Here is a 25,736-nt window from a genome sequence, read left to right as displayed (position 1 = left end):
ACAACAGTTGGAGGGTTGCAGGTTCCAGGTTTCCATGTCTCTTAATTTGGATGGGTTCCAGGTGGTATATTATGGGAACATGTTACTTTGTTATGAAACTAGTTTTCTCAATATTGTGAGGACCTTGACCTTGGTCTCAATCTTTTGTTGAAGTTGTCCTGTTTTGAAAATCTTGCCTATTTTATCGCTATGACTAGCCGCCCTTGAACAATGTCTGCTGTGTTCTCTTCTGCCTTGAAAATAGCCATTTTATTTTCCATGTTACGACTCCCTTCATAAAATGGCTGAGGCCTTGTTCAAGTGCCTCCAAGATTTATTGGCAAGTGTAAATGGTGCCAGGAAATATTTCAGTTTTAAGATGTCTTGTAACTATTAGAACAGCATAGTGTTTGGTGGGTATTCACAGGCTTTCATGTTGAGACTCCCCCTAACTCAACTTCTGCTGTGTCTGCCTTCATACCTGTCAGGGGTTCAGGAGCAGAGACACAGGAGAAGGAGCAAATGGAGAGTGAGGAGGAGGAATACGAGAGGGGACTTACTTCCTCCCCCTCACTCTCCATTTGCTCCTTCTCCTGTGTCTCTGCTCCTGAACCCCTGACAATACCCAAAAACAATTTTCAGTCTGATCTGAGAATTGGACAGATGTAACTTTTATGAAAAACGTGCAGTCTACTGTAGCCCAATAACAGAGGCTTTTCTTCCTAAAGTAATGATATGGATGAGGCAAGTCCGTCTAAACGCTTGAATTTTTCTGTTTTAGGAGAGCCCACATGAAGTATTTATTGAAGGGATATTTATCCCAAGCTATACCAGTGGAAAACTTCACATGTTGGAAAACTTACTGGAAACGATTGACCCAGGTCTGGCTAGCTGGGGTGCTTATCTCATTGCAGCTTGCAAACACTTGCAGAAAAAGAATTACTATCATATCTTATATGAATTGCAACAATTTATGAAGGTAAGAGTGGGGGTTTGATGATGGTGATGATGATAATAATTTATTATTTATACCCCGCCTATCTGGCTGGGTTTCCTCAGCCACTCTGGGCAGCTTCTAACAAAATATTAAAATACAATAGTCTGTCAAACATTAAAAGCTTCTCCAAACAGGGCTGCCTTCAGATGTCTTCTAAAAGTCTGGTAATTGTTTTTCTCTTTGACATCTGGTGGGAGGCCGTTCCACAGGGCAGGTGATGTACTTCTTGTGCTGCAGTTTTAAATGTTCTGAACTTTTTGTCAGGAAAGTTGGACAATATTTCCTGTATTTTGGGAAAGAGCCCCAATATGTACCATTTGTTCATGCGGGGGGGGGGGTTCTTTTGGGTTCCTAACTTAGGAAAGTCTGCTATAATAGAGCTTGCAAACCCATCCCATCACTGCTTATGTCCAATCCCTTCTGTATAGTGTATTCTGTGTATTCTGTATGATACACAATTTGAAGGCTTACCCATCTTAACACTTTCAGGATCAAGTCCGTGCTGCTATGACCTGTATTAGATTTTTCACTCACAATGCAAAGTCTTACGCTGAATTGGGAGAAAGGCATACCTGGCTATTGAAGGTCAAGGACCATCTCAAAGTTTACCTACAGGAAGTTTCAAGGAGCTCAGGAAGAAAAAAAGTTACATGTACTTTCCGTAAGAAAATGTCTGCTCCTGACATCTCAAGGTACCAGCAGATGTTAACGTTTGATGACATATTTTTCATTCTTCATTTTATTGATCATACAGTTTCCCTGAACAGTGTGATAATGCATTCTTCAGTACTTTTACTGTATGCATCCATGCTCTTAAAAATCAGTTGGTTTAAATTCAATATTTTTGTGGTATTGTGACTCTAGTGTCTTGAATTCATTTCTCTTAAAGTTTCTCATGCTCAACTCCATTTTAACAAGGCATATCTCTGTGGATATTTTGGAGAATGGGTTTTGTCTAAGTAGCATTAAGTAATGTGTCCTGTCAGCATAATATTTTCTGCTTGAACAACAAAACGTTCCTAACTCTCCTCCCCCCATATATCTTTTCTTGGATTTCTTCCAAACCTCCAGAGAAGATTTGGGGTGGGGGTGAGGAGTAGAAAGGGAGGAAATCCCAATTGCACAAGTGGAAATTCTTAAGCTGATAGGAGGCGTTTGTTGAATACTGCCTTATGTGTTGACACGTCCACCCTCTCTTATCTTACAGAGTAAATCTAGCATGCAATGTTTTCTGTGATATACTTGAGTTATGCTTGTGTGTTTTTCTTTAATGAGGACATTCTTTTTGTTTCCTTTCGCCCACAAAGTGTTTAAAGATGTTTATTCTGGGAAAGGAAAAATAAGTAAATATTTTTATTTATTTATTAATAGACTCAGTGATGTGTGAAGGCATTGCTTTTAAAAAAAAAAACTTTTCTGTACAGTCGTACCTTGGTTCTCGAACGGAATCCATTCCAGAAGTCTGTTCGACTTTCAAAAACATTCAAAAACCAAGGCGCAGCTTCCAATTGGCTGCAGGAGCTTCATGCACTCAATCAGAAGCCGCGTCAGATGTTCAGCTTCTAAAAAACGTTCGCAAATCAGAACATTCACTTAAGAGTTTGTGGCATTCGGGAACCAAAACAGACGAGTACCAAGGCGGTGAGATCCAAGGTATGACTGTATTGTGTAATGAAGCATTTTCCCCTAAATCAGGCATATCAATACAGTTGAGCTTCAACTGGAAGTGACAAGATTCCTTCATCGGTGCGAAAAATTGGGAGCCTCATCTCTGACTGTCTCGTCTGTACCTACACTCTTTGGAAACAATCAAATGAAGATGGAAGTAGCTTGCAAGGTACTGAGCACCTCTTAAAATCATGGCATAGTTATAAGTATCAAAACTGAATACTATAAACAGGACTGAGTGTAGCCTACAGAGAGCTGGTTTGCATCTAACACTAGGACAAACTATGGCTTAGGGCAAACACGCAGGTTCCCAGAGAAGAGATCATGGCTTCTGCACTTCTAACTAAACCATGGTTTCGTGTAGCGTGTTGTCCAAACCTGGACTCAAGGTTTATCTCACTGCATACAAACCACAAGGAGTAAACCCAAAAACCAACCTTAGTTACAACTTGTGGTTTGCAAGACAATGCATAAATTCTGGTTTGGACCTCATGCTAAGCTTAACTTTGGCTTCTCACACAGCAGCAGCAAGACTGGATGAGGAGATACAAGAGAGATTTTTATCCATGGCTGCTTTCATATTGTAGAATTCATTCTGAAGAGAGGCTGGATGGGCTCCCTCCTTTTTCCTTTTTCCTTTTTCCTCCACTACCAGGCTATGACCTTCTTCAGACAGGTCTTTGGAAACTAAGGTGCAGAAGATACTGATCCCTGACCCAGAGCAAATTATATTTTAATTCCTGGTTTTAGATATGTTGCAATTTAATTGTTTTCAACTAGTTTGTTTTTATTATGCTGTGTTTTATAATTGTAAGCTGCCTTGAATCCCAACTTGGAAGAAAGGCAGGATATAAGTATATTAAATAAATAAATTGAAAATAATAAATATCACTTTTCCAAAACTGGATGCTGTCCTTAAGCTTGGAAAGAGGGACTAATAATCCTGTTTGTGCTATGGAGCTGACAGTACTAACTGTGGGTTGTTTGAACAATACTCAACCTTTTTGCTGCTGCTATTTCTTCTCAGGTCATGCTGGAAGGTAAAAACATTGAAGAAGGCTTTGGGATTGCGTTTAGAGTTCTACAGGTACGGTGAACCTAAGATGATGTTATGCATAATGTTGATTCCTTACAATTCTCACCAAAGCAGATAAGGAAAACCACAGCATTTTTGCCAGTTACAATGATGTATCTTTTAGGTGTCTATAAAAACTTGAGTTAGAAGCTTCTGTTTTCATAATTGCGTTAGGTTTTTAGTATAGCTTTAGTATAGAGACAACTGAAACCTTGAGCCATTCCCTCCAGCTGCTTCCTTCTTGTAGTTTCTTGCCCTTTAGCACGTTTCTGTAGCACCACCTCTGCTTCCTGAGCATCTATGACGTTATTTTCCCCAGTACTCAGTATTCCCGTCTGTAATTTTGTCTCTCTTCTCCTCAGGATTTCGTTTAAAGCTCTCCTGATCAGGTTCACAATACTCATAGCAAACATATTCTTGCCAAGAGTCTCACAAACCTAAACCCTCAACTTAGAGTTGCAGCTTTGTTGTTGTAGTTTAGTCGTTTAGTCATGTCCGACTCTTTGTGACCCCATGGACCAGAGCACGCCAGGCACTTCTGTCTTCCACTGCTTCCCGCAGTTTGATCAAACTCATGCTGGTAGCTTCGAGAACACTATCCAACCAGAGAGTTGCAGCTTTAGTTGAGTCCAACTTTATAGAGGTTCCCTTTGCCAAATATTCAGTATCTCTTGTAGAGGTATACAGACATGAATGGCGAGTTCCACACACCCTTCCTGCATTATTGCCAAGTCTTTGCTGAGATAACTGTGTGAGGGATGTAGTGCCGCCATAGCTATTTGTTGATATTTAGATGGCTCAAGCATTTTCCCAGTCTTTAAAAAATGAGGTGGAAGAGGTGTAGCTGAGTGCTAGAGCACCTACTTCGCATACAGAAGGCTTTATGTCCTTGTTTCTGAAAAGGACCAGTCTGAACCTCTGAAAAGCTGCTGCTATAAAACCAGTTTGACCTGATGGTTTGACTTGATTTCATTCACTTTCATACGTGCTGTATAATCTGAGGAGGCTAACCTGTGGTCCTCTCAGATGTTGCTGGACTCTGAACTCCCATCAGTCCCAGCCATAATGACCAGTGGTCTGGGATGGTGAATTTTATGTAATTAAACTAGGAACAGATAACCTTTGGCCAAATAATTTTTGACTTTTAAAACCTAAGGAAGCTTACATACTGTAAATAGTATTTGACTAAGTCACACAGAGCTCAGTGGGACTTACTGTCATATCAGTGTTTGTAAAGGTGTAGTCATTGCAGAGTCGTTCAATAGCTTGGCCTGTGTGTTGATTTTGGTGGGATGCATATGAGAGAATACGATTTAAAATATATCTTAGCTGATTGAATTGCATGAACTTGTTTAAGTGATTCTATAGTCCTAATGAGGACTTATCTTAAATGGGGACACAGCAAGGTAGATACAGAGTAGGGGCCATTGAAGGAGGATTCTGTAGCATCACAGTGGCTAAATTTATATAAAGGACTTCTGCATGACAAGGGATTTTCCCAGATCCTTATTGCTCCTGTATCAGTAAAGCTCAATTCTGGTTGTAGGGAAGTGTTTGTGTATTTTGAAATCATACTGGTTCTTCCACCTTAGGATTTCCAGCTGGAGGCTGCTGATGTATACATTAAAGTGGCCAGACAACTGGTGAAGCAGCAGAAGTACAGTGAGATCAGGCAGCTCCTTAAGTGCATCAAGGAATCTGGTGCTGAAGATAAAACTGATGGGGACAACGTCCTCTTAAACTGTCTGGACGAGTCTGATTCTATTCCTGCTGAGGTAATCTTGTTCTTTTCCTGGAAAGAAAAGGCACAACCCTATTTTGTTTACATTCTGCAAATAAGTATTGTGTGCTTGGAATGCAGGTAACAACTTTTAGTAATCACCAAGACTGAATTATTCTCATTTTGCTCGTCATGCTTTCGTGAGGGGCTTCTTATGAGGAGCTTCTTTCAAGCTGGCTGAGACCCTTTCCTCTCATAATCCAGGAAGTTTATTACCTCCTGGCCGAACGAATCGCCTTTCTCCTTCTAGTTGTTATCACTTAAGGAGGGCAAGTGTGGAGCAAACACATGGTGGGCCCCACCTCTCAAAGCACCATGTCTATATCCATAGATTGCAACAAACTGAAATCCATCCATGCAAAAGTGGCTAGCTGTCTCTTTGGTATCATCCTGTAGATCCCTGTAATTCTTAATGTGTCATCAAATTTGGAATAGATACAAGGGATGTTTAACAAGGAAGTGTTTTACACACATGTCATGGCGATCTTACAGCTGGTTATTTTTCTTTGTGGGTTACAGGATCTGGACGATCTGATCAAGGATATGGACAGTGATGAAAACAAGGTAAGTGAAGAATAGGATACACTGATCCTGGAGAAGACCCCACAACTTTTGTGGTCTTTCCTGCTTCTTCCATTATCTTGTGCTCTCTTGATTTAGCAGCAAGTATCAGAAGATTCAGTGATACTTGCAAGGATGTGGCCTCAAAAGAATAAAAGAAAGATGCTTTGAAAGGGTTATATAGTCTGGCTATATAACCCTTTATATAACTCATGAGCTGTTGAAGATTAGCCTCCTCATCTAGCTGTCCCGTCAATGGAAAAAACCTTGTCAAAAGACCTGGAGGGTCCCCTGCAGAATCTGGAGCATAATTATTTAGCCTGCACTTTTGTTTTTCGTGGAAAACTTTTGCAGAGGCTGCAGACAGCTGAGACCGTCAATGAATCCTTTGTTTGCCCTGAGCTGCTCATTATTCCAGAATTTGATTCTTTCTCTCCTGTTAGTGAACACATCCATTGTAGTGTTTCTAATGCTGGTAAATTCTCTTTGCAAAAGGCTGCTGCTCTCAGAGCAAGCCACAACTAAAATACTTGCTTTTCACGAATGAAACAGCATAGCTTTGTGCTATTTTTCAAATAAGGCTTCTCCAATAGTGGATATTGAAACCCAAATTCTCTTAAATGAGCTTCATTCTTTTTTTTGCAATGGAAAAAATGGTAGGTTGAATGGCTGATGGGGAATTTGGACCCTCCAGACAATGTAGGGCTGTAATTCCATCAGCCAAAGGCAGTATAGTCAACCAGGAGGACCTCAGATTCCCCACCCTTTGTTAAATAAACAACGGGAAAAGAAAGATGTATAGTATACTTGAGACTAAAGCAATATCCATTCTGATCACTGGTTTCTCAATTCTAAAAGCTCCAGGCATAAATTGAATTTGTCCTAGCCAACTTCCCAGGCTGATCAGTATTGAGATTTATTTTAAGATTTGGCAATTAATGCATTCCAGTTCCTGATCAACAGAGCAGCCATGCCAGCTGTTCCAATACTTGGAATCGTCCCAACCTTGTGTGTATACTGTTGTTCTAGGGACCCAGCCAATGGTTTTTGGCTCTGATTTAAAACTCCTATTCCACTCACATAAGGTTTGTGGAGGTTTGTCTCCCTTAGAGAAAGGTTGTGGCTCAATGGCAGAGCACATGCTTTGCATTCAAAAGGTCCAAACCTCACCATCTTCACGTAGGGCTCCCCTGTATGAAACCTTGGAGAGCTGCTGCTAGGCAGTGTTGAGGACACCGAATTAGGTGCATCAGTGGTCTGACTCTTCTCTCTATTCCCTGTGTTTTTACCGATTCCCACGTTCAGCTGCAATCACATCCCATGCTTTTCTGGAGGATTTCCCCAGCCCTCAAGCAGGTTGGCAAGGGAGAGGGTGGAAGTGTACGGGGCTATACCAGGAAGCTGGTGAGAGAGCCCCATCCTGTTAAGTAGAAATCCAATTGCAGAAGGAAAAATCCCACCCTTTTCTCTCTCCGTTTCAGATCCAAGCATATCTGAAATGCCACAAGCTGCGTTCCGCTTACCTGGTCTCAGTGAGACAAGAAAACGCTCGTGCTGTGCAGTTGGTCCTGCATGTGCGGCAGTTGGCTGAGGATAGTGGGGAAGATGTGGTGCAAGCCATCTGCAGCCAGTGGCTTTCAGTGCACCACACCAAACCAAGAAGCTGGCTCACTCAGGGCTCCAAGAAGTGACTTCCAGCAAGCGTATCATTGTTGGTGGTTTGCTTTTTTATAAAGGGAAGGCTCTGCATTGTGTTGGTCAGAACAGCTTAGTCTATGTATGGCAGTGGGTTGGAAAGGAGCTGCTCCGATGCCTCTTCCGAAAAGGAAAAGACTGCTGACTAAAAGTGCCAATCATGTCCTGACGACAACCAACTATCTCTACCTCAGGGTGTTCTCTCTCTTTCTCCCCTCCCCCCACCGCCTGGCACAACCTAAAAATGTTAATGTTTCAGTCTTTCATCAACCATATTCTCCTGTGCTGCTATCAGTACATGTATCCCCTGGGCATTGTTTTATTAATTTAAAACCCACATTGGTTAAATCTAGTTTGGAACCTATATTGTGATTCTGCTAACACAAAACTGTATCACAAGCAAATCTGTATAGAGAGATAGTAATGTGGGTTTTGAATTTTGGAATATGTAGCAGATGCATCTCTAGGATTTGCTTTTGTACAGGTATGTGCTGTTTCTCCTATAGGTATTGGAAAGCAATGGGAAATTCTTATGAGGAGGAAGCTTCCTTTCCTGTTTCGAGAAACACACAAGTTTGCTGAGATGCACTTTGTCCTGCTGCTAATTGACAGATATTAGGATAGCCTAATTCCTGGAGCAAACTTTACTTGTACCACTGGTCAGTTGTAAGATCCTTAAACTGGTTTGATATGTGAAATTTTGAAACAAGTTCCAATTGTTAAAACTGCCATCTGTGGACTTAGCAAAGCTTTTTACAACATGTGCATAGCGTGAAAATTATTGTAAAAATTTGTCCTCTCTGTTGTAGAAAATACACCTCCAGCGGGTGGTTGATTTAATTATATTTTCTCACAAGTCATAACTTTAATGATCTATTCATTGACCAAAACCAACTTTGCAGAACAGAAGACATTTGAGTGAAATAACTATTGTGTGTATATGTGAGCTAACTGGTGCAGAGTGGCAGCCTAGGCCAAGCAATTATAGGGGTGAGATAGTTGTGCAAGCTTGGAATCTGTTTGCCACAAATCTTTCAATAAAGTTGCCTCTGTAGCAGCAACTTTAAGCAGCTGCTGTTAGCCAGAAGCACTCAATGAAAGCCACAATGTCATGCTGTATGAGTAGTAATGGAGCTGTGCGTAATTCTGCACATTGCCATGTGATGTAATAAACGTATAAAGTTAAATAGTAAATAGAATCCAGAGAGGAAGTTGCCCCCACAGCCACTTAGAGCATGGCCTAGACCCTTCCGGAGTCTGGACTGATTCTAAATGTAATGCCCAGTACCTGGTTTTTGTCATCCCATTAGCTAATTACCTGTCTATCCTGCTGTCTTTCCAGTTACCACAATTGGAAGCATAATTTGCAGTGGGCTTTAAAATTCCTTTTAAATCTAAGGCAGAGCATCCAGCTAAAACACTTCAACTCAGTTGATGGGACCCATCAGTTTCTGTGAAAAGGAACCTAATTGATTACAAGGGGGTGTGGGAATTGAATTGTAGGTGATGTCGCTGCACTAAAGTGATGGTAAGTTAACTGCTGTGCCATGATGCACAATCAATCCATAAGCATACATAATTGTTTACACCTTAAAACACTTGGGTTTTTAAGGTTAATATCATCCTTTCCTGCTAACTTTAACTTTAACATGGTTGACCTTTATTTATGGGTCTTAGCATTACATCATAGCCACAAATGCTAGAAACAATTAGCTCATGGGATTTGGTGTCCAGAAATAGCTTGCAGCTTAAGTTATATACATTCAGCTTTCAAGTTCTTCCACCTCCTCAATCTTGAAGATTATCCTATTAGGAATTTAAGGCTTACAAAAGCCGCTTTTCTGTCTGTCAGAACTGAATTTCTACTGGGCTTCAGAAGAACGTGATGGGACTGTACATGGTATTGATCAGTTTTCTCATGGGAAGTACTTTTTTTTTGGGGGGGGGAGAAAAGCACTAATTCTATATACAGTATTTTAAGTTGCTATACATCTCTCATTCCCTTGCCTGTCTCTTACATACATCTTCACAGGAGAAACAATAGACCCTGGTATGGTGAAGATTCTAGACTAATTCTGTGTTCCCTTTTGCACTGTACTCTATGCACTTTACATTGTTTGCAACTCAAAATTCCCTAGTGGCTCACTCTAAGGTGTTTTTTCCCACCAGCAAAACCTGTCCTATAAATTGCCCTGCCTCATAAATACTGGTGTTGATGAGATGAACAAATGTTGACCCTTGATGAGAAATGAACTTCTGTCCATAATGAACAGGAATAAAGCATATTTTGTCAATTTATTTCATTTAGTTTAACTTTGACATACGTTGGGATTTTGTATTAAATTACATTAAATTAAATCATAGAGATCAATGTTTAAAAGCAAAGGCAGAGCAGTGCAAGTTTGAATGTTTAATTTAGTCAGTGTATTGAGAAATGTCCAGTGCTGAATGCCAAACTGAAACTTCCAGCCAAAGAAAATGGACTTTGCATTACTTTACTTAAACTATGTTAAAGTCCCCTCGATGCAAGCAGAACTTTTTTTTCCTGTAAGCCAACCTGAGGTCACAGCACCAAACATTTATGCTCAGAATACACACACCTTGTACTTACTGATCTGAGCAAGCAACTCCTATCTTCATCTCAGCAGCTTGCCTTATGTGGAGTGTTTTATGGCTAGCAGCCATTTTGAGATATCCTCACAACTCAAGTTCAAAAGTGTAATTGGACCCCAAATCTACAGGGAAGTTAAACCTATGTGTTTAAACTCAACTTGCCCTGAACTGAACTGGCCTCAACTAGCTATCATATAATGCTTCCAGAAACACTATTTCATTTGTAGGTCTAAACCTCTCAATGCACCATTCTGATCACATTTTATGTTCCAGAGGCCAGCAAAAAGCTGGCTTCTTGTAAAAGATAAAGAAAGTAGCAGTACAAGCAAGTATCTACTGTAGCAGGATTGACAGATCTCAGTTAACCTCCATCAGGAACCTAGATGTAATAGTGATTAATTTATCAAACAAATCAACAATGAGGAGTGAGAGACTAGATACAATGCACGCTTGCATTTTGGCAACTGCTCCTTCCATATTTATGCATCAAACCAAGAGGAGGGTGGCTGTTCTCATGTTGGAAACCAGAGCATGCTGATAGCTATGTTGTGTATATGAAAGCCTTGAACGGCTCTCTTTATAATAAACAAAATTCAAAACATGGGTATCAAATGACCGTGTAGGAGCTGCATCCTTCAGCTCTGACAGTGTTTGCCTTTTCCAAGAAATAACTCACTAGGCATGTACAACTCTAGGGAAAGATCACCCCTCGGTCAGTCCCAATGGATGCCCAATAGTTCACAGCTGACGTCCCAGAGCTGCTTTGCTGTTTCTTCATTGCGTCCTTGAGGAGATACATATGCTGGTTTGCAGTCACTGTCACGTAAAGGAAAGTTTCTATTAGGAATTCAGGATGGCATAATTGAAAGCTGGGGTTAGCAATATGAAAAAAATCCCAACCATCAGGTTAGAACCCTTCTCATCTTCCTATGTGCAGAGTGGAAACAAAACAGTCAGCTCCCACCTACAATCTGAATTGGAGCAGCTTAGGGAAGCAGGTATGTGAAAATACATGCTCAAGTCTCCACCCCTTAAGTCTTTTCATCTGCTGGGACAAGTTTATAGCAGTCTGCACTTTCCCTAAATGCAGCCTTTACTTCCTGCAAACATAACAGTTGGTGTAGCTGCTATGTATTCAGCTCAGTGGTATCTTAGCATCTCCATGCTGCATTAGAACTACGTCTACCTTTTGAAGAGCTGAGACATCACACACCTTAATACCCAATACCATGATGGAATTCCTCAGCCAGCCTAATTTAAGAAGCATGAAGTAAATGCCTTTGGACTACATATCCCCAGCTACATTAAGAACCCAGGGCAGGGAGGGCTGTACACATAGCTCCCAAATATGGATCACTACCAGCATCACTGGTTAGAGCAGTCTTTCCCAACCTGCAGCCTTCCAAATGATAGTAGACTACAACTCCCAGTATCCCTGACCATTCGTTATGCTGACGGGCTGATGGAAACTGGGAGTCTTAACACCAACTCAAGAGCACCAGGGTGGGCAAAACTGGGTTAAGCACAGATGTAGTGCAGAACACGTCAACAATGGCTCTGAGATCACCATTCATTTAGGCATGGGTGCCAGTTTTGGACGTCCAGCCCTTCCCAAGAGAAAGTTGGTGCTGCCCATATGATACTGCTAACTGCTAGCAGTCTACTATCATGCACACAGCTAGATTGGGGCCCTCCCTTCTTTACAAGAGATGTAGGCGTTAGGAAAATCCATCCCTGATAGGTGATTTTTTTTGCATTATTTCTGTGGCTCAAAAGGAGTCCAGCTTGTTCTGGTTGCAATCTGACTCATTCTGTTGACATTGTTCTCCCAAGCCTCGTGCCGTTGCTCAGCACTGAAGACATCCTTGAGATCTGGATTAAACCATTGTTTCCCCACTCTGCAACCCAATGCCAGTTCTTCCACAGCCTCAACTCACCTGAAATACTTCCCACTCACTGATTCCAGCTCCTCTGCCACTGCACAATACACACTGGTTTGGGCTCCTTCCGCCGGTGTCTTCAAGAAGAAAGACGACCTTTTCCATACAGTATCTAATATAGTTGAATGGCGGGATAATTCAGAAGAGACTGTTCCAGGATGCAGGACATTTACAGTGACGCCAGTGCCTACAAGGGAGGAATAATGCGTGCTTTAGAAAAGCATTTTGGAAGCAGGCACATAAACCAACATAAAAAGCAAAATGGATCCCTTCTTTTGTTTGTCTGAATTGCCACAGAACAAATAAGATTAGTTTGCACCTGGAAATGAAACACAAGTATTTCTCATGTGTCTATATAAAAAGGTACTGTCAGGGGCTCAGGAGCAGAAGCACAGGGAAGGGAGGAAAGGGAGAGCGAAGGGGAAGAATCGGAGGGCAGCGTAGGAGAAGATGACAGTGGCCCGAGAGATTCCATGAGCCTCTCCAGCGAATCGGAAGATTCACAGAAGGGGGCGCCGGTGGCCAGGGCAAGGGGGGTCCCAAGGGGGACACTCCAGAAGCAAGGGGCCAGCGGGGATTCCCAGAGCAGCAGTTGGAGATCAGGACCAGCTTCCCCACCAGAGCGTAGTGGGGGGGAAGAGTCCCAGATATCGGGGCCAGCGTCTCCCCCAGCAGGGAGGGAAGATGAGTCAGGGCTGACCACGCCTCCATCGGAGAGTCAGGCAACGGAGGGGAGGTCAGGTCCAGCCAGCATCCCGGAAGAGGGAAGCAGTGATAGAAGCAGTGTAACGGTCAGGAGGAAGGTCACTGGGTTGGCGCGAAAGCCAAGTTCAAATGTACAGGCGCGCGGGACAGCAGAGAACGAGGATTGGGAACCAGGTCCTAAAGCCCGCCGGAGGCAGGGGGAGGAGTCAGGCGACTCAGCGTCAGAAGAGTCCAGAAAGGGGAATGCCTCAGCGGGCAGGAGGACCCAGCGGAGGAGAGAGCAGAGGAAGAGGTGGAGCAGGGCTAGAATCTTAAACTGGTGTCAAGGGGGAGGAGATTCAGACGGAACTTCGACGGTCTAGGGTTTAAGACGTAGAGCTGCGCGCTGCGGTTTTGAAATGGAAACTGAACTTTAATAAAGACTTTTGTACATAACGACGACCTGGCGTTGGTCCTCTGTGAGCTGGGACCTTGGGGCAGATCTGACAAGTACTTTTAACGGTACTGATATGACACACAGTCAATTGCCACTGGCTGTTGCTTGCTCCTGAAAACAAACAAGCACACACACACACACACACCAGGTACAACCCTAAGGTATACTTCCTTGGAACTATTTAGTGGGTAGAGCCTTTGCCAAAAAAGTCCCTGGTGCCAAAATGTGCTGCTGTCTTTTTGAAGGTGCAGTTCAATCCCATCAATCATTGACTGGGATTAAGTCCAATGTGTTCCATACGACTGCAATCCAACAACAACAATAACAATAATAATTTATTTATACCCCGCCCATCTAGCTGGGTTTCCCCAGCCACTCTGGGCAGCTTCCAACAAAACACTAAAATACAATAACCTATTAAACATTAAAAGCTTCCCTAAACAGGGCTGCCTTAAGATGTCTTCTGAATCGCTTTGACATCTGCTAGAAGGGCGTTCCACAGGGCAGGCGCCACTACCGAGAAGGCCCTCTGCCTGGTTCCCTGTAGCTTTGCTTCTCGCAATGAGGGAACTGCCAGAAGGCCCTCGGCACTGGACCTCAGCGTCCGGGCAGAACGATGGGGGTGGAGACGCTCCTTCAGGTATACTGGACCGAGGCCGTTTAGGGCTTTAAAGGTCAGCACCAACACTTTGAATTGTGCTCAGAAACGTACTGGGAGTTATGAGAGCTCTGGGTGGCCAAGCCAGGAAGCACACAGCATCAGCTTCTGACACAGCCATCAACAGCCAGAGAGAGATGTTGAGCAGCTTCTCTCCCACCTTCCTGGGGCTGTTGAAGACCTGTGTGCTCTGAAGGCAGGCAGAAGTGAGAGAACTCAGGCTAGGGAGCAGACGTAACATCAGCTCCCAGTTGGCCTTGGAGGGCTCTGTCACCTTGAATTTTATACGGTGCATTTGTTCTAGTGTTTTAAAGTTATAAACCACCTTGGCAGAAAGGCACCATGCAACTCGCACAAAGAAACAAGTACATAAATAAAACTTGTGTACTTAGGACGGCAACTATAGAGCACCTATAGATTGCTGCAGTATGTCTTCCCTTTGATTTCAGCTCACAATCTGCACTGTCTGTCCAGATCCTTGAACAAATATTTAAGAAAACTGAGACATCGTCTGCAAAGGTCGCTCTTTTAAACCTCCCTCCTCCCCCAAACAATCCCAGTTTCCCACCATACAAAGTCACACTAAGCTCTTTTTAAGATGAGATTATGAACAAAAGGCCGCTACATGCTTTCAGCTCACCTTGCAGTCGTCTGGCCAACTCCCGGGTAAAGAGAATATTGGCCAGTTTGCTATGACAGTATGCCAGGCCCCGATTGTAGGACTTCTCGCCCTGGAGGTCATGGAAGCGAATCCTCCCACCATGATGGGCCAGTGAGGATACATTGACTATGCGTGCTGGTGCAGACTGCTTCAGGCAGTCTATCAACAGGAATGTTAAAAGGAAGTGCCCTGGAAGAGAAATGGCGAAGGAAGCTTTGGATGCAATTCTACCCAGGATGCAGCAAAAACACTTTTTATTGTTACAGGAATGTCGCTCGGTATGACAAACAGGACACAAAGCCAAATGAAGTAAAAATCCCCAAAGACAGAGATTCCTCCAGAGATGTTCTGTGGGTGGCAATACCAGGTCCCAAATGTTATTTAGGACTGGGGATGTAACAGTGTAGCCAAAATGCTCAAGGTGATGGGAGTATGAGATGGGAGTATGAAATCAGGGACAAAGTATTTTAGTAATTATAACAGGCAATTTCAGCTCCCATCACACATACAATGGGGTAAATGTATGTTCAAGTCATGACAAAGAGGTAAAATTTCTAGATACCCTAAATGGGTGTGTGTCCTGGAACAGTTGGTGATGGAACCAACCAGAGGGAAATCAAACCTTAACTTAATCTTTAGTAGTGCCTGGGACCTGGCGAGATATGACAATACTGTTAGCCAACTAGAAACATTCCAAAACATTATTAATGTAAAAAGGGCAAACCCATTCACCCAACCCACACCTCAGGACCTTACCCAGGTGGTTGACTCCTAGATGCATCTCAAAGCCATCGGCTGTCTTGGAGTACGGGCACAGCATAACCCCTGCATTGTTAATGAGGACATGGAGTTCTTTCTCCTCTACAAGAAAGCACATGCAGGGCACACTATGAAATAGGAAAACCAAGATAAAACCCTAGTGATAGCACAACATATTCTGCCTCATGGCTGTCAGCTTAACTCCTGTTTTGCAGTTCCTTCATTAGTCTTGCAGACTGCCTCAGAGCACGGGTCTACATGTAGCAGGACAGGTTGTGAAATAACTTTGAATGGTGGCCTGATGCAATATAGTAAGTTTTATTTCCAGTCACAGGCAAACTGAATTTCTGATTACCTCAAACCTAGCAGTCTTGTTTTAGAGTGTCAGATGTCATGGTAAGACTGAAATCCTATACATTTTTACCTGGGTGTTAAGTCCCATTGAACTCAACATAACTTGCATAGGATTGTGCTGCTGGAATCCAAGTCTCTGAACAACCAGAGAAATGTTTCTAACCTGAGCTCATGTATTATACCCAGTGAAGCAAAATATTTGAAGAAAAGCAACTTATTTCAAATAAGGGTTGAAACAGTTAGTAGAGCGTGAGAATCTTAATCTCCGTTTGATAAGTCAGAGCTGCTAATAAACCACAAAACCAGGTTTGGACATAACACAATTATGACTTTGCTCTAGTTAGTATAGCAGCAGGAGGACCAGGGAAGGAGCAAAGTGGTCACATTTTTTATTCCATGCTTGTTCATTCCTGCCAAACCATACTTTGGCTTAACACTACATGCAAACACAACCAAGGAGTCTCAAACATACCTTTGAGGAAATTCTCAGCAAATTCTCGAATCGACTTGGTGTCTGCCAAGTCCAGTTTCTTTGCCGTAACCTGCTGATTCCCTGTCGTGGTCCGGATTTCACAGGCTGCTGTTTCTGCCTTTGCCATATCTCTGCAGGCAAGGATGACTTTGGCACCTGCAAAAAGGAAAAGCAGGGAATTAATAAACAACACAAAGGGGTACAGAAGGTAGAAACTATGTGGCTCAAAGAGGTTCCAGATAAATGACTCAGTCCCATCCTTAGAATTACAACAGATTTTCAATAGTATGTTGAAGAGGACCAGCAATAAAATGATGCCATTTGTTCAGATCTCTAGCCAGTCAGTCACACCTCGGAGGGTGGGTGTTATACTTTATACGTGTTTAATGGTTTTCAGTGTTGTTTTATAGGGTTACTTACTTGCTTTTTAATAGTTATATATATTGTATGTTCTTTGTCATATCTATTCAAATCTATGCTGTGAGTCGCCTTGAGAAAGGCAGAATATAAGGGAATAAGAAGGCTTCGGACCAATTGTTCCAAAACAAACTATTAATTTACAGCTTTAGTAAGGTGAAGAAAACAGTTTTTGTGCAAACTATTTTAAGGAGGGGAGCCTAGTTTTACAATTGGGGGGGGGGTTACCTGTAAGAGCAAATAAAAATAAACAGCCATACCTATTCTAGCGTCCCCCCTCACAAAGCCAATACTTTGCCATTTGTAACCTCAGTTCAGTTTCTGGGTTGTCCCCCTTAACTTTTTAACATCTAGTCAATCAGAGGAAGAGCTAATTCCTGGTTATGTTTCTATTTCTCCTTTACTGCCAAATCTGAAGGCCAAACCTTTGGCACTCCTGTACAGAACAGCCTCCAAAACCAAACAGCAACCATTTTACTAAACTAAACTAAGCACAAAATGGCTGTTAAGTCCCATTCCTTCCCACACTGGATCTCAGCTAAATATTGGTTGTGCTTCATGGAAAAGGGATAAAATATTTTCTATCAAGGAAGGCTACAATATATACATAGTCTCAAGTGTTGTGTCTCAAGGATAGAAGGGCACATTTCACCTCAAGGGCTGGTAAAGGGCATGGGGAAGAGTCCCGAGGGCCAGTTATAAAGCCTTGGAAGGCTGTGTTTGTAGGAGTGCAAATATCCAGAGTGTGGGGTCAGGTGGGATTACTATGAGGAAATATAAAATATGCATCAAGCCATTGTGTCCACGATGAATGCATTGTGTTGACTGGGTTTGATACATTGACAATAATATTCTGATCAAATCCCACAACCCTCTGCATCTCTAGCCATTTCCTCTACTGCCCATTTCTCTTGCTTGACAAGTCAGGTACACACTTAGACAAGCAGGCATCCTGGGTCATCAAAGACAGTGGGCAGTTTCTTTGATGTAGCTTTTCTGATATGTTAATCTTAGGATGTTAATTTTTGGGGCAAGGAAGCAGATCTCACCTGAAGGTGATAATGATCGCTGTCCTCCTGGCCATCCTTCTTATCATGTATATTGCTTGTTTATCACCTCCGGGGTTGCCAAATGCACTCCTTTGTAGTTCTGTTCTTTATTTACCCCAGAAGTGCATGCTTTATTAGTTTTGGTAGTTTAACTTTGTCCCCACGTGGGGTTTGTTGAAATGCTCAGAAGAAATCTGATTGGTTCTTACAAACACTCTGTAAAAAGTTCTTTTGTGAATAAAACGACCTGGGCCAAGGAGTGGAGGGAGAGATTATTATACGCACCCTTCCCAGGGTCTTGCTGGTTCAAGCCTCTGGGTGTATTCTTATTAATCAGAGTTCAATCCTTCCTTTACTTTGGGAACGCCTCATGTGTTCGTCTCCCAGTGCTTCCCACATCACACCAACAAACATGAGAACAAGGTGTTCTGGCCAAATTAAATCTTCAGCACAGATAGTGCTCAAGGCTGCAAGCCTAATTGCACTCACCAGGTAGTAATCCCCATTGAATTTAATACATGTTTAGGATTGCCCTTTTTATTATCCCTCCTGCATGCCTTGTGAAAGGCTTGTCACAGGAGAAAACTGCTGGTGGGAGGGGATAAGTAACTTGCCTCTTCCTGCAAGGTCTCGGGCAGTTTCCTTCCCAATGCCGGTGTTGGCCCCTGTGATCACAACAACCTTCCCATTGAGCTTCGCAGCAGACTTGCACACTCCTCCTGCAATAAACTTCCTACACAAATAAGGACACATCAGTCAATCACAAATTCAATGAATGTGGCAAACTGCTACTTTATTTACATGTTAAATATGCACAGTCAAGTCTACGCTATGAAAATGACTTTGAGAAAAGTTCACCTCCATAATTCTAAAACAACAACAACAACAAAAAGGTGAAGCAAGACCACAACCTTTATATCTCAAGTAGAAAGGCCCAGAAGTAGAAAGAAGATAATTGCTTACTAGACTGCTCTGCAGGTGCCTATTGGAATGACAGACCCTTCCCTCATATGCAGACGTAAAGAAAATCTCTCCAGATTTGCTTTGAATGGCCCGTTTTCTAATCAGACTTTTCTGATTGCACCTACAGGCCACACTTTAACTGTTGATGACGGGGAGAGGGACTGTCCCTTATTTTTCTAACTTGTGTGTGACCAATATACATTAGCAATCCTAAACACACACACATACACAACCACATGGAAGTCACTTCTCTGGGACACAATCCCACACCATCAGGAGCCATGTAAGCATATCATAGCCACCTTGAGAAGGTATCAGTTGGGTGGAAAGACCCACTTTATCAGCCTCACTTAGATAGTTGTGATATTCCACTTAGAGATGTGAGATCACATCATACCATGCCACTAGGATAGTGTGAAGGGGGACAGGTCTGCCATCTTGCTTTTGTGTGGCATTATTACCTCCATCCCTTCTTGGCATTACTGATAAATTGCCCCTGTCTCTACACAATTAATTGGATCCTGTTCCTCACAGTGGTCAAGTGTGGGGCTTCCATTACTTGCTTCCTATAATTGTTTAATTACAAAATAGTGCTATTTCACACTAAAGGGGAGGGGATGAATTAATTAATTTAAAAGCTAATAGGACCCCTGCCCCCACCACCCAAAACATACACATACTGGGAACAGAAACCAAATAATTATGGGGCAATTAGTCAGTAATGCCAGCCTATACTGAACTGGAGTTATTCAAGGAAGAAGCCATAAGGAGAAATTTTCTTAACAAAAGCTGCTGGGGAGCATCTGGTGAATAAGGCTTCTTTTTATAACATCTACTCAGAAAACTCTATATTAGTGGGATGGGAACTAATATAGCATCATATTCAGTGTTGCATGGAACCAATACGGCCCAACCAATACCTGGTAGGTTTTGTTCTTCGTTGTTCATAAAGAGATTTTTAATCTTCACAGTTATCACATTGAAGCAAGAATTGGTTCAACAAGTTTATACCAATTCTTGCCTTAAGATTCTTGACTGAAGCTGAATCCTAACAAGACAGAGATGCTGTGGGTTGGTGGTTCTAGTGCCTTGTAAGAAGTTCTGAACTGGGTCACACTCTCCATGAGCTTAGGAGTACTCTTTGATCTAGATGTTACCACTGCAGGCCCAAGTAGCATCAATGGCACAGAGCACCTATGTCCAACTTCAGGTGGTTTGCCAGCTATGGCCGTGCCTGGAGAGTGACAGCCTGGCCACAGTAATCCATGCTCGGGTAGCCTCCAGCTTAGATTGTATTTTACATCAGTTGCAACTGCCAGAGAACAGAGTGTTTGGATAAAGCTGCTTGGAATCATATAACACTAGTTCTGAAGAGTTTGTTCTGGCTGCCTATATGCTACTGTGCAAATGTTCAATGTTTTAGTACTTATGTACAGAGCCCTGAAATTATGACTCAGTTATTTGAAGGAGCAACTCTGTTGGTATTCTTCTGCCCAGCATTTAAGATCTGCTGGGTGACTCCTTCTAGTCACTGAGTAATGTCCAAGGTGCTTTGGCTTTCATAGGGGAAGTCCAGATTTTCTATTTCTAAAAAGCATTTCTATATCACCATAACATAAAATATCACACAGATGTGGAATGTTCTTCCCTGGTGCAACAGTTCACCTTTCAGCATGAGCTGAAAACCCATTTCTTCCTCCGCCGCCCCCCATTGGCTCCCCTGATCAAAGAAAACCTTATTATCAGCTACCAGAAAGCTATGTCCTTGTTTTTTTACAGTGTTAGAACATTCTCTCTCTCTCTCTCTCTCTCTCTCACACACACACACACACACACACACACACAAAAGCAAACATAACAGACAACTGAATGAAAGGTAAATTAAGTTGGTTTTAGAACATTCTCGGGTAATGTTTGATGTTTTATTGTTTTTAATATTCTGTTGGGAGCCATCCAGAGTTGCGGGCAACCCAGTCAGATGGGCGACATAGAAATAATAAAATTATTATTACTATTATAAGGTAGAATTAGTATTAGCAGTGTTTTTCCAGTTTTATTCGGTTTTTATCCCCCACATGGATCTTTAAAACTTTTATTGTAAAAACTTTCTAACAGAAGATTGTGAGAATCTTACACAGTGGGTAGGAACAGTTACCCAAGGAAAATACAAAGACTGGATCATTTTATTCCAAGACCTTTGACAGCCTCCTAATCAGTTAACTGGTTCAGGGAATTATATAAAGTAGTGCCCGAAGATACCCTGTCTCTTTCATTTGTACTTTAGGAATCCTCTCCACAATACATTTGTCCTAAAGTACATTTGTACTTTAGGAATAGACTAGGAATCCTCTCCACAATACATTTTAAAATTACAGCAGTTTTCCCTGTCAGTAAACCTCAGGGATGGAAAATCTGTATTCACTCTGCATTCACTTAATTTCCACCTGTCCCTTATCTGCTGAACTTTAACTTTAGTTAGAACATGGTAGCCATGTTTCCACCTTCCTACCCTGCTTCTTGAATTTCATAAAATCAAGTTATTTGCTGCAGTTGTGTCCCACCCCACCCCGGAAAAGCATATTTAAAGGTTAAGATAAAGGAAAAGCAGAGAAATACAAAAATAAGAAAATAAACTGAATAGCCAACAGGGGAATGGAAAGACAGAAGTTTATGACAAAAGCATTTAAGAAATGAATGGATTAGGTGAAAAACAGACAAATTTCGAAAAAGTAGGGGGAAACAGCCAAAACAGTAAATGAAGGAAGAAACAGGCGTTAAGACAGAAATATTTAACAACTAAACCGGTGTCAAAAGGAGATTTTTAGTTTTGAAATCTGCCATATAACCTCATCACGTCGAAGCTCATTTAGCACAAGGAAGTTGTTGCAGAGGCAGGAGCTGAAAAGGCTGCAAGTCTAAGCCCACCAATCACAGACCTGAAGATAGGAGCAACCACAAATACCAGGAGGGGGACAGATGCGAAAAGCGCCAGCACAGACACCACGAAGCCGAGCATCGTCGCCTCTCCGCCGACTCCGGCTCTCGCAGCAAGAACCTCCCAGCGACGCGCGAAGCCGCACAGGAGCAGCCGGAAAGGAGGTGCTGGGATTGGCGGGAGGGAGAGAGCGAGATGGGGCGGGGCAGAGAGGGGGCGGGGCGAGATCCCATTCATTGGTGCGCCGTAGAGATAGGAAAGAAATAGAACGACACTCAATCTAAGCTTCCGGTAAGCACCCAAACACGCCGTTGGCCGTTTTCCACCCGTCGTGTCGCTGAAGCTACGTTTTAAAGGCACCTCTGCAGTAAAAACTCCGTGTGTTTTGCATTGGAAGCCGACTTGGTAGTCTTTGTTTATTTGCAAGCATTTCTTCTCAGTGCTGGTGCCACCTAGTGCCGGATTTACGTATAAACTAAACAAGCTATAGTTTAAACGCGGGGGGGGGGGAGGGGGTTAAAGGGGGAAAAAAACTGGATATACATTTCCAAAATATAAGATAAAAAAATAAAACCTACGTACAGCAACAGTGTTTTGTGTTGTGTAGGCTCCTATGGTGTAAGTAATGGGCCCCGCCTGATAGCCTGCTCCCTAAAATATCACTTGGTTTGCTCATTTCTATATATAGGGTGCCTACATTCTGCATGGACTTGTTGCATGGCAACATGTGCAAATGGTTTAGATACCTATTAGGTCCATAAATTACCATATAGCATATAAAGTAAAGGTAAAGGGACCTCTGACCATTAGATCCAATTGTGACCAAATGGAGTTGTGGTGCTCATCTCGCTTTATTGGCCAAGGGAGCCAGCGTACAGTTTCCGGGTCATGTGGCCAGCATGACTAAGCCGCTTCTGGCGAACCAGAGCAGCGCACGGAAACGCTGTTTACCTTCCCGTCGGAGCGGTCCCTATTTATCTACTTGCACTTTGATGTGCTTTCAAACTGCTAGGTTGGCAGGAGCTGGGACAGAGTAATGGGAGCTCACCCCATCACTGGGATTTGAACCGCAGACCATCTGATCGGCAAGCTCTAGGCGCTGTGGTTTAACCCACAGCGCCACCTGTGTAAATTACCATATAGCATATATTCAACACAAAAAAACAGTGACAATTTGTAGTTGACAAAGGACAGCCGGACATATAAATGCCCCAATACCTTCAGTAGCTTAGGGCTTCATCAAACCTAAATCCGTCCCTGACTCCAGGTAACGCGGTAAAAGGTAACACGGCTCTTCCCAACCCTCTCCCCACTCTGAAAAGCGCACCAGAAAGTGAAGAGTTAAGTATTGGAGTGGAAGTTCCAGCCTCCAAACAGTCTTCAAGGGAAGCCATAGACAGAAGATAAGTGAAGACTGGCCTTTCCGTTGTCTGACAACGAGGCAGCTTCGTTGCTTTTGAAGGCATTGTGTTCCATTGGCTTCCCTTGCAGCTGCTTTTACTCTTAGAAAAGCATTGGATGAGCAAAAACAAACCCATAAACTGAGCAGTGTGTGAGAGGATACATTTGCTAAATCTCCGAGCACTGGATGAAAGAGGTTATTATTATTTTTGCTCTCACAAATGCAGCTTGTGTTACCGCCTTTCCCAAACTGTATTTCCCCGAGTGCATGGGATTAATAATATTAATAATAATAATAATTTTTATTTATATCCCGCCCTCCCCAGCTGAAGCTGGGTTCAGGGCAGCTAACAACAATAAAACAGTACAAAAGTACAACACAAACAACACTCTAAAATCATTAATTATAAAATTAATTCAAATCAAGCCACTGGCATCCATTGGGCCAGAGCTCTGCAAAGATTGCCGTGCGAGGGAGTCAGGCTGTGCCCTGGCCAAAGGCCTGATGGAACAGCTCTGTCTTGCAGGCCTGCGGAAAGATGTCAAGTCCCGCAGGGCCCTGGTCTCTTCTGACAGAGTGTTCCACCAGATCGGAGCCACGGCCGAAAAAGCCCTGGCTCTAGTTGAGCCCAGCCTAACCTCTCTCTGGCCTGGGACCTTCAAGATATTTTTATTTGAAGACCGTAAGTTTCTCTGTGGGACATACTAGGAGAGGCGGTCCCGTAGGTACGAGGGTCCTAGGCCGTATAGGGCTTTAAAGGTTAAAACCAGCACCTTAAACCTGATCCTGTACTCCACTGGGAGCCAGTGCAGCTGGTATAGCACCGGGTGAATGTGATCTTGCAGCGAAGATCCCATAAGGAGTCTCGCTGCAGCATTATGCACCCGCTGGAGTTTCTGGGTCAGTCTCAAGGGCAGCCCCATGTAGAGCGAGTTACAATAATCCAGTCTGGAGGTGACCGTCGCATGGATCATAGTGGCTAGGTCAGGGCGAGAGAGGTAAGGAGCCAACTGCTTAGCTTGGCGGAGATGGAAAAATGCCGCCTTTGTTATAGCTGCAATCTGCGCCTCCATGGAAAGGGAGGTGTCAAAAATTACACCCAAACTCTTAACGGAGGGTGCTGGCACTAATTGCGCCCCCGCAAGAGAGGGGAGTTGCCCCCCCCAATCCCATATTGTCCCGCCCAGCCACAGGACTTCTGTCTTTGAAGGATTTAGCTTCAACCGGCTCCCACGTAACCATCCAGCCACAGCTTCCAAACATCTGGTCAGTGTGTCTGGGGCTGAGTCAGGATGGCCATCCATCAACAGACAGAGTTGGGTGTCATCAGCATACTGATGGCAACCCACCCCAAAACTCCGGGCAAGCTGGGCGAGGGGGCACATAAAGATGTTGAAAAGCATCGGGGAGAGTATCGCACCCTGAGGTACTCCACACACCAAGGAGTGGCGCGATGACAATTCCCCCCCAAGTGCCATCCTCTGTCCCCGACCAGAGAGAAATGAGTGCAGCCATTGAAGGACTGTGCCCTGGATCCCCACGTCGGCAAGGCGGTGGCCCAGGAGTTCGTGATCGACCATGTCGAATCAAATCAAAATCAAAATGTTTATTTGGCTTTACGCCCATCGTGAAACACAACACAACAAAACAAATCAAATAAAACAGCGGACTCGTACAAGCCACAAGTAGTATAACACAGTTCACAACTCACAAGGACAAATATTAGCCATTCATAAGAAAAGTTTAAGATTAAGATTAAAATTTAAAATTTTTTGCACTACACTAAAATCAATATCTGATGTCGTTATAGAAAATTCTTATAACTATCAATAATCAGCTAACATTCCATTCCGTCTCTTGTACGAGAGGACGGCTGTTAGGAATTTAGCAACCTGTAGGGTAATATAAGGATCCACATCTTGAAGAACCCAGGCAAGCTGTAGGTCTACTGGTTTGCCAGCCATAGGCTGGATTATGGAGTTTAGTATACTAGCACGGGCTGAACTGTACAAAGGGCAGATAAACATAACATGATGTAGAGATTCAAATGTTTTCATTTCACAAGCACACATTGAAGGGACTTGGCCCTTAGTGAATCTATGTCTCAGCACATTTGTTGGAAAGACATTGAACCTAGCTCTAATGAAGGTATATCGGTGAGACGCGGCCATAAGCGATGTTAAGTAGGACGGAGTGCGGTAGATAGGGGTTATGCCGAAATTTAACGGCGAGCAGGCTCCACCACCAGCTACGAAATTTTGGTATAGCTCCGCATCATCCAGCCTTTGATTTATACACCTTTTTGCCACATTTAGATCCAGTTTGAGCAATTCAGTGGGCGAGATCTCATAGGACAGCAATTTGGCATGGATTTTTCCTGACCACAAATTTGTGAAGTCATCTCGCCACATGCATTGAATGAGATAGTGGTTCAGGAGTTTATGCCATAGGGATATCCAATAAATCAAAACTCTCCTCCATATAACTAACTCCACTGAGGGGATCTTCATTTCTAAGCGAATAGCCGCATTACTTACGCATGTCGGTAATTTTAAAAGTCGGTGTAAGAATTGGCTTTGAAGTGACTCTAATGGTGAGAGGTTTGCAAAGGCAGCCT

The 25,736-nt window shown here is 43.0% G+C and overlaps 2 protein-coding genes across 7 annotated transcripts in view; one reads left to right on the top strand and one right to left on the bottom strand.

Moving 5' to 3' along the window:
* The window catches only part of ZFYVE26 (zinc finger FYVE-type containing 26), a 44,245-nt gene extending 34,192 nt beyond the window's left edge, over positions 1-10,053 (top strand). For all 4 annotated transcript variants that reach the window (XM_081855320.1, XM_081855319.1, XM_081855317.1 and 1 more), the window contains 7 exons: positions 761-958; positions 1,466-1,668; positions 2,672-2,813; positions 3,672-3,731; positions 5,312-5,494; positions 6,019-6,063; positions 7,542-10,053. In XM_081855320.1, the coding sequence (XP_081711446.1) occupies positions 761-958; positions 1,466-1,668; positions 2,672-2,813; positions 3,672-3,731; positions 5,312-5,494; positions 6,019-6,063; positions 7,542-7,751 (1,041 nt within the window). In that variant the 3' untranslated portion in view covers positions 7,752-10,053. The remainder of the gene's footprint in view (positions 1-760; positions 959-1,465; positions 1,669-2,671; positions 2,814-3,671; positions 3,732-5,311; positions 5,495-6,018; positions 6,064-7,541) is intronic.
* Positions 10,032-21,875, bottom strand: LOC309338859 (retinol dehydrogenase 12-like). 3 transcript variants are annotated; one of them, XM_081856342.1, is made up of 7 exons: positions 21,719-21,875; positions 18,434-18,552; positions 16,354-16,509; positions 15,525-15,629; positions 14,748-14,957; positions 12,306-12,495; positions 10,032-11,184 (listed from the first exon to the last, which is right to left on the bottom strand). In XM_081856342.1, exons 1-7 carry the CDS (start codon positions 21,796-21,798, stop codon positions 11,082-11,084), a joined length of 963 nt encoding a protein of 320 aa, XP_081712468.1. In that variant the 5' UTR covers positions 21,799-21,875; the 3' UTR covers positions 10,032-11,081. The 3 variants fall into 3 exon arrangements, with proteins under 3 accessions (XP_081712468.1, XP_081712470.1, XP_081712469.1); XM_081856344.1 differs by having other exon boundaries at positions 21,782-21,875; XM_081856343.1 differs by having other exon boundaries at positions 21,629-21,760.
* Between the last annotated feature and the right edge of the window lie 3,861 nt (positions 21,876-25,736).

The sequence above is a fragment of the Podarcis erhardii genome, assembly GCF_964252035.2.
Source record: "Podarcis erhardii genome assembly, chromosome: 1".
Lineage (NCBI taxonomy): Eukaryota > Metazoa > Chordata > Lepidosauria > Squamata > Lacertidae > Podarcis > Podarcis erhardii.
Note: the sequence above shows the minus strand (reverse complement) of the source record. Positions and strands in the feature narration are given on the sequence as shown.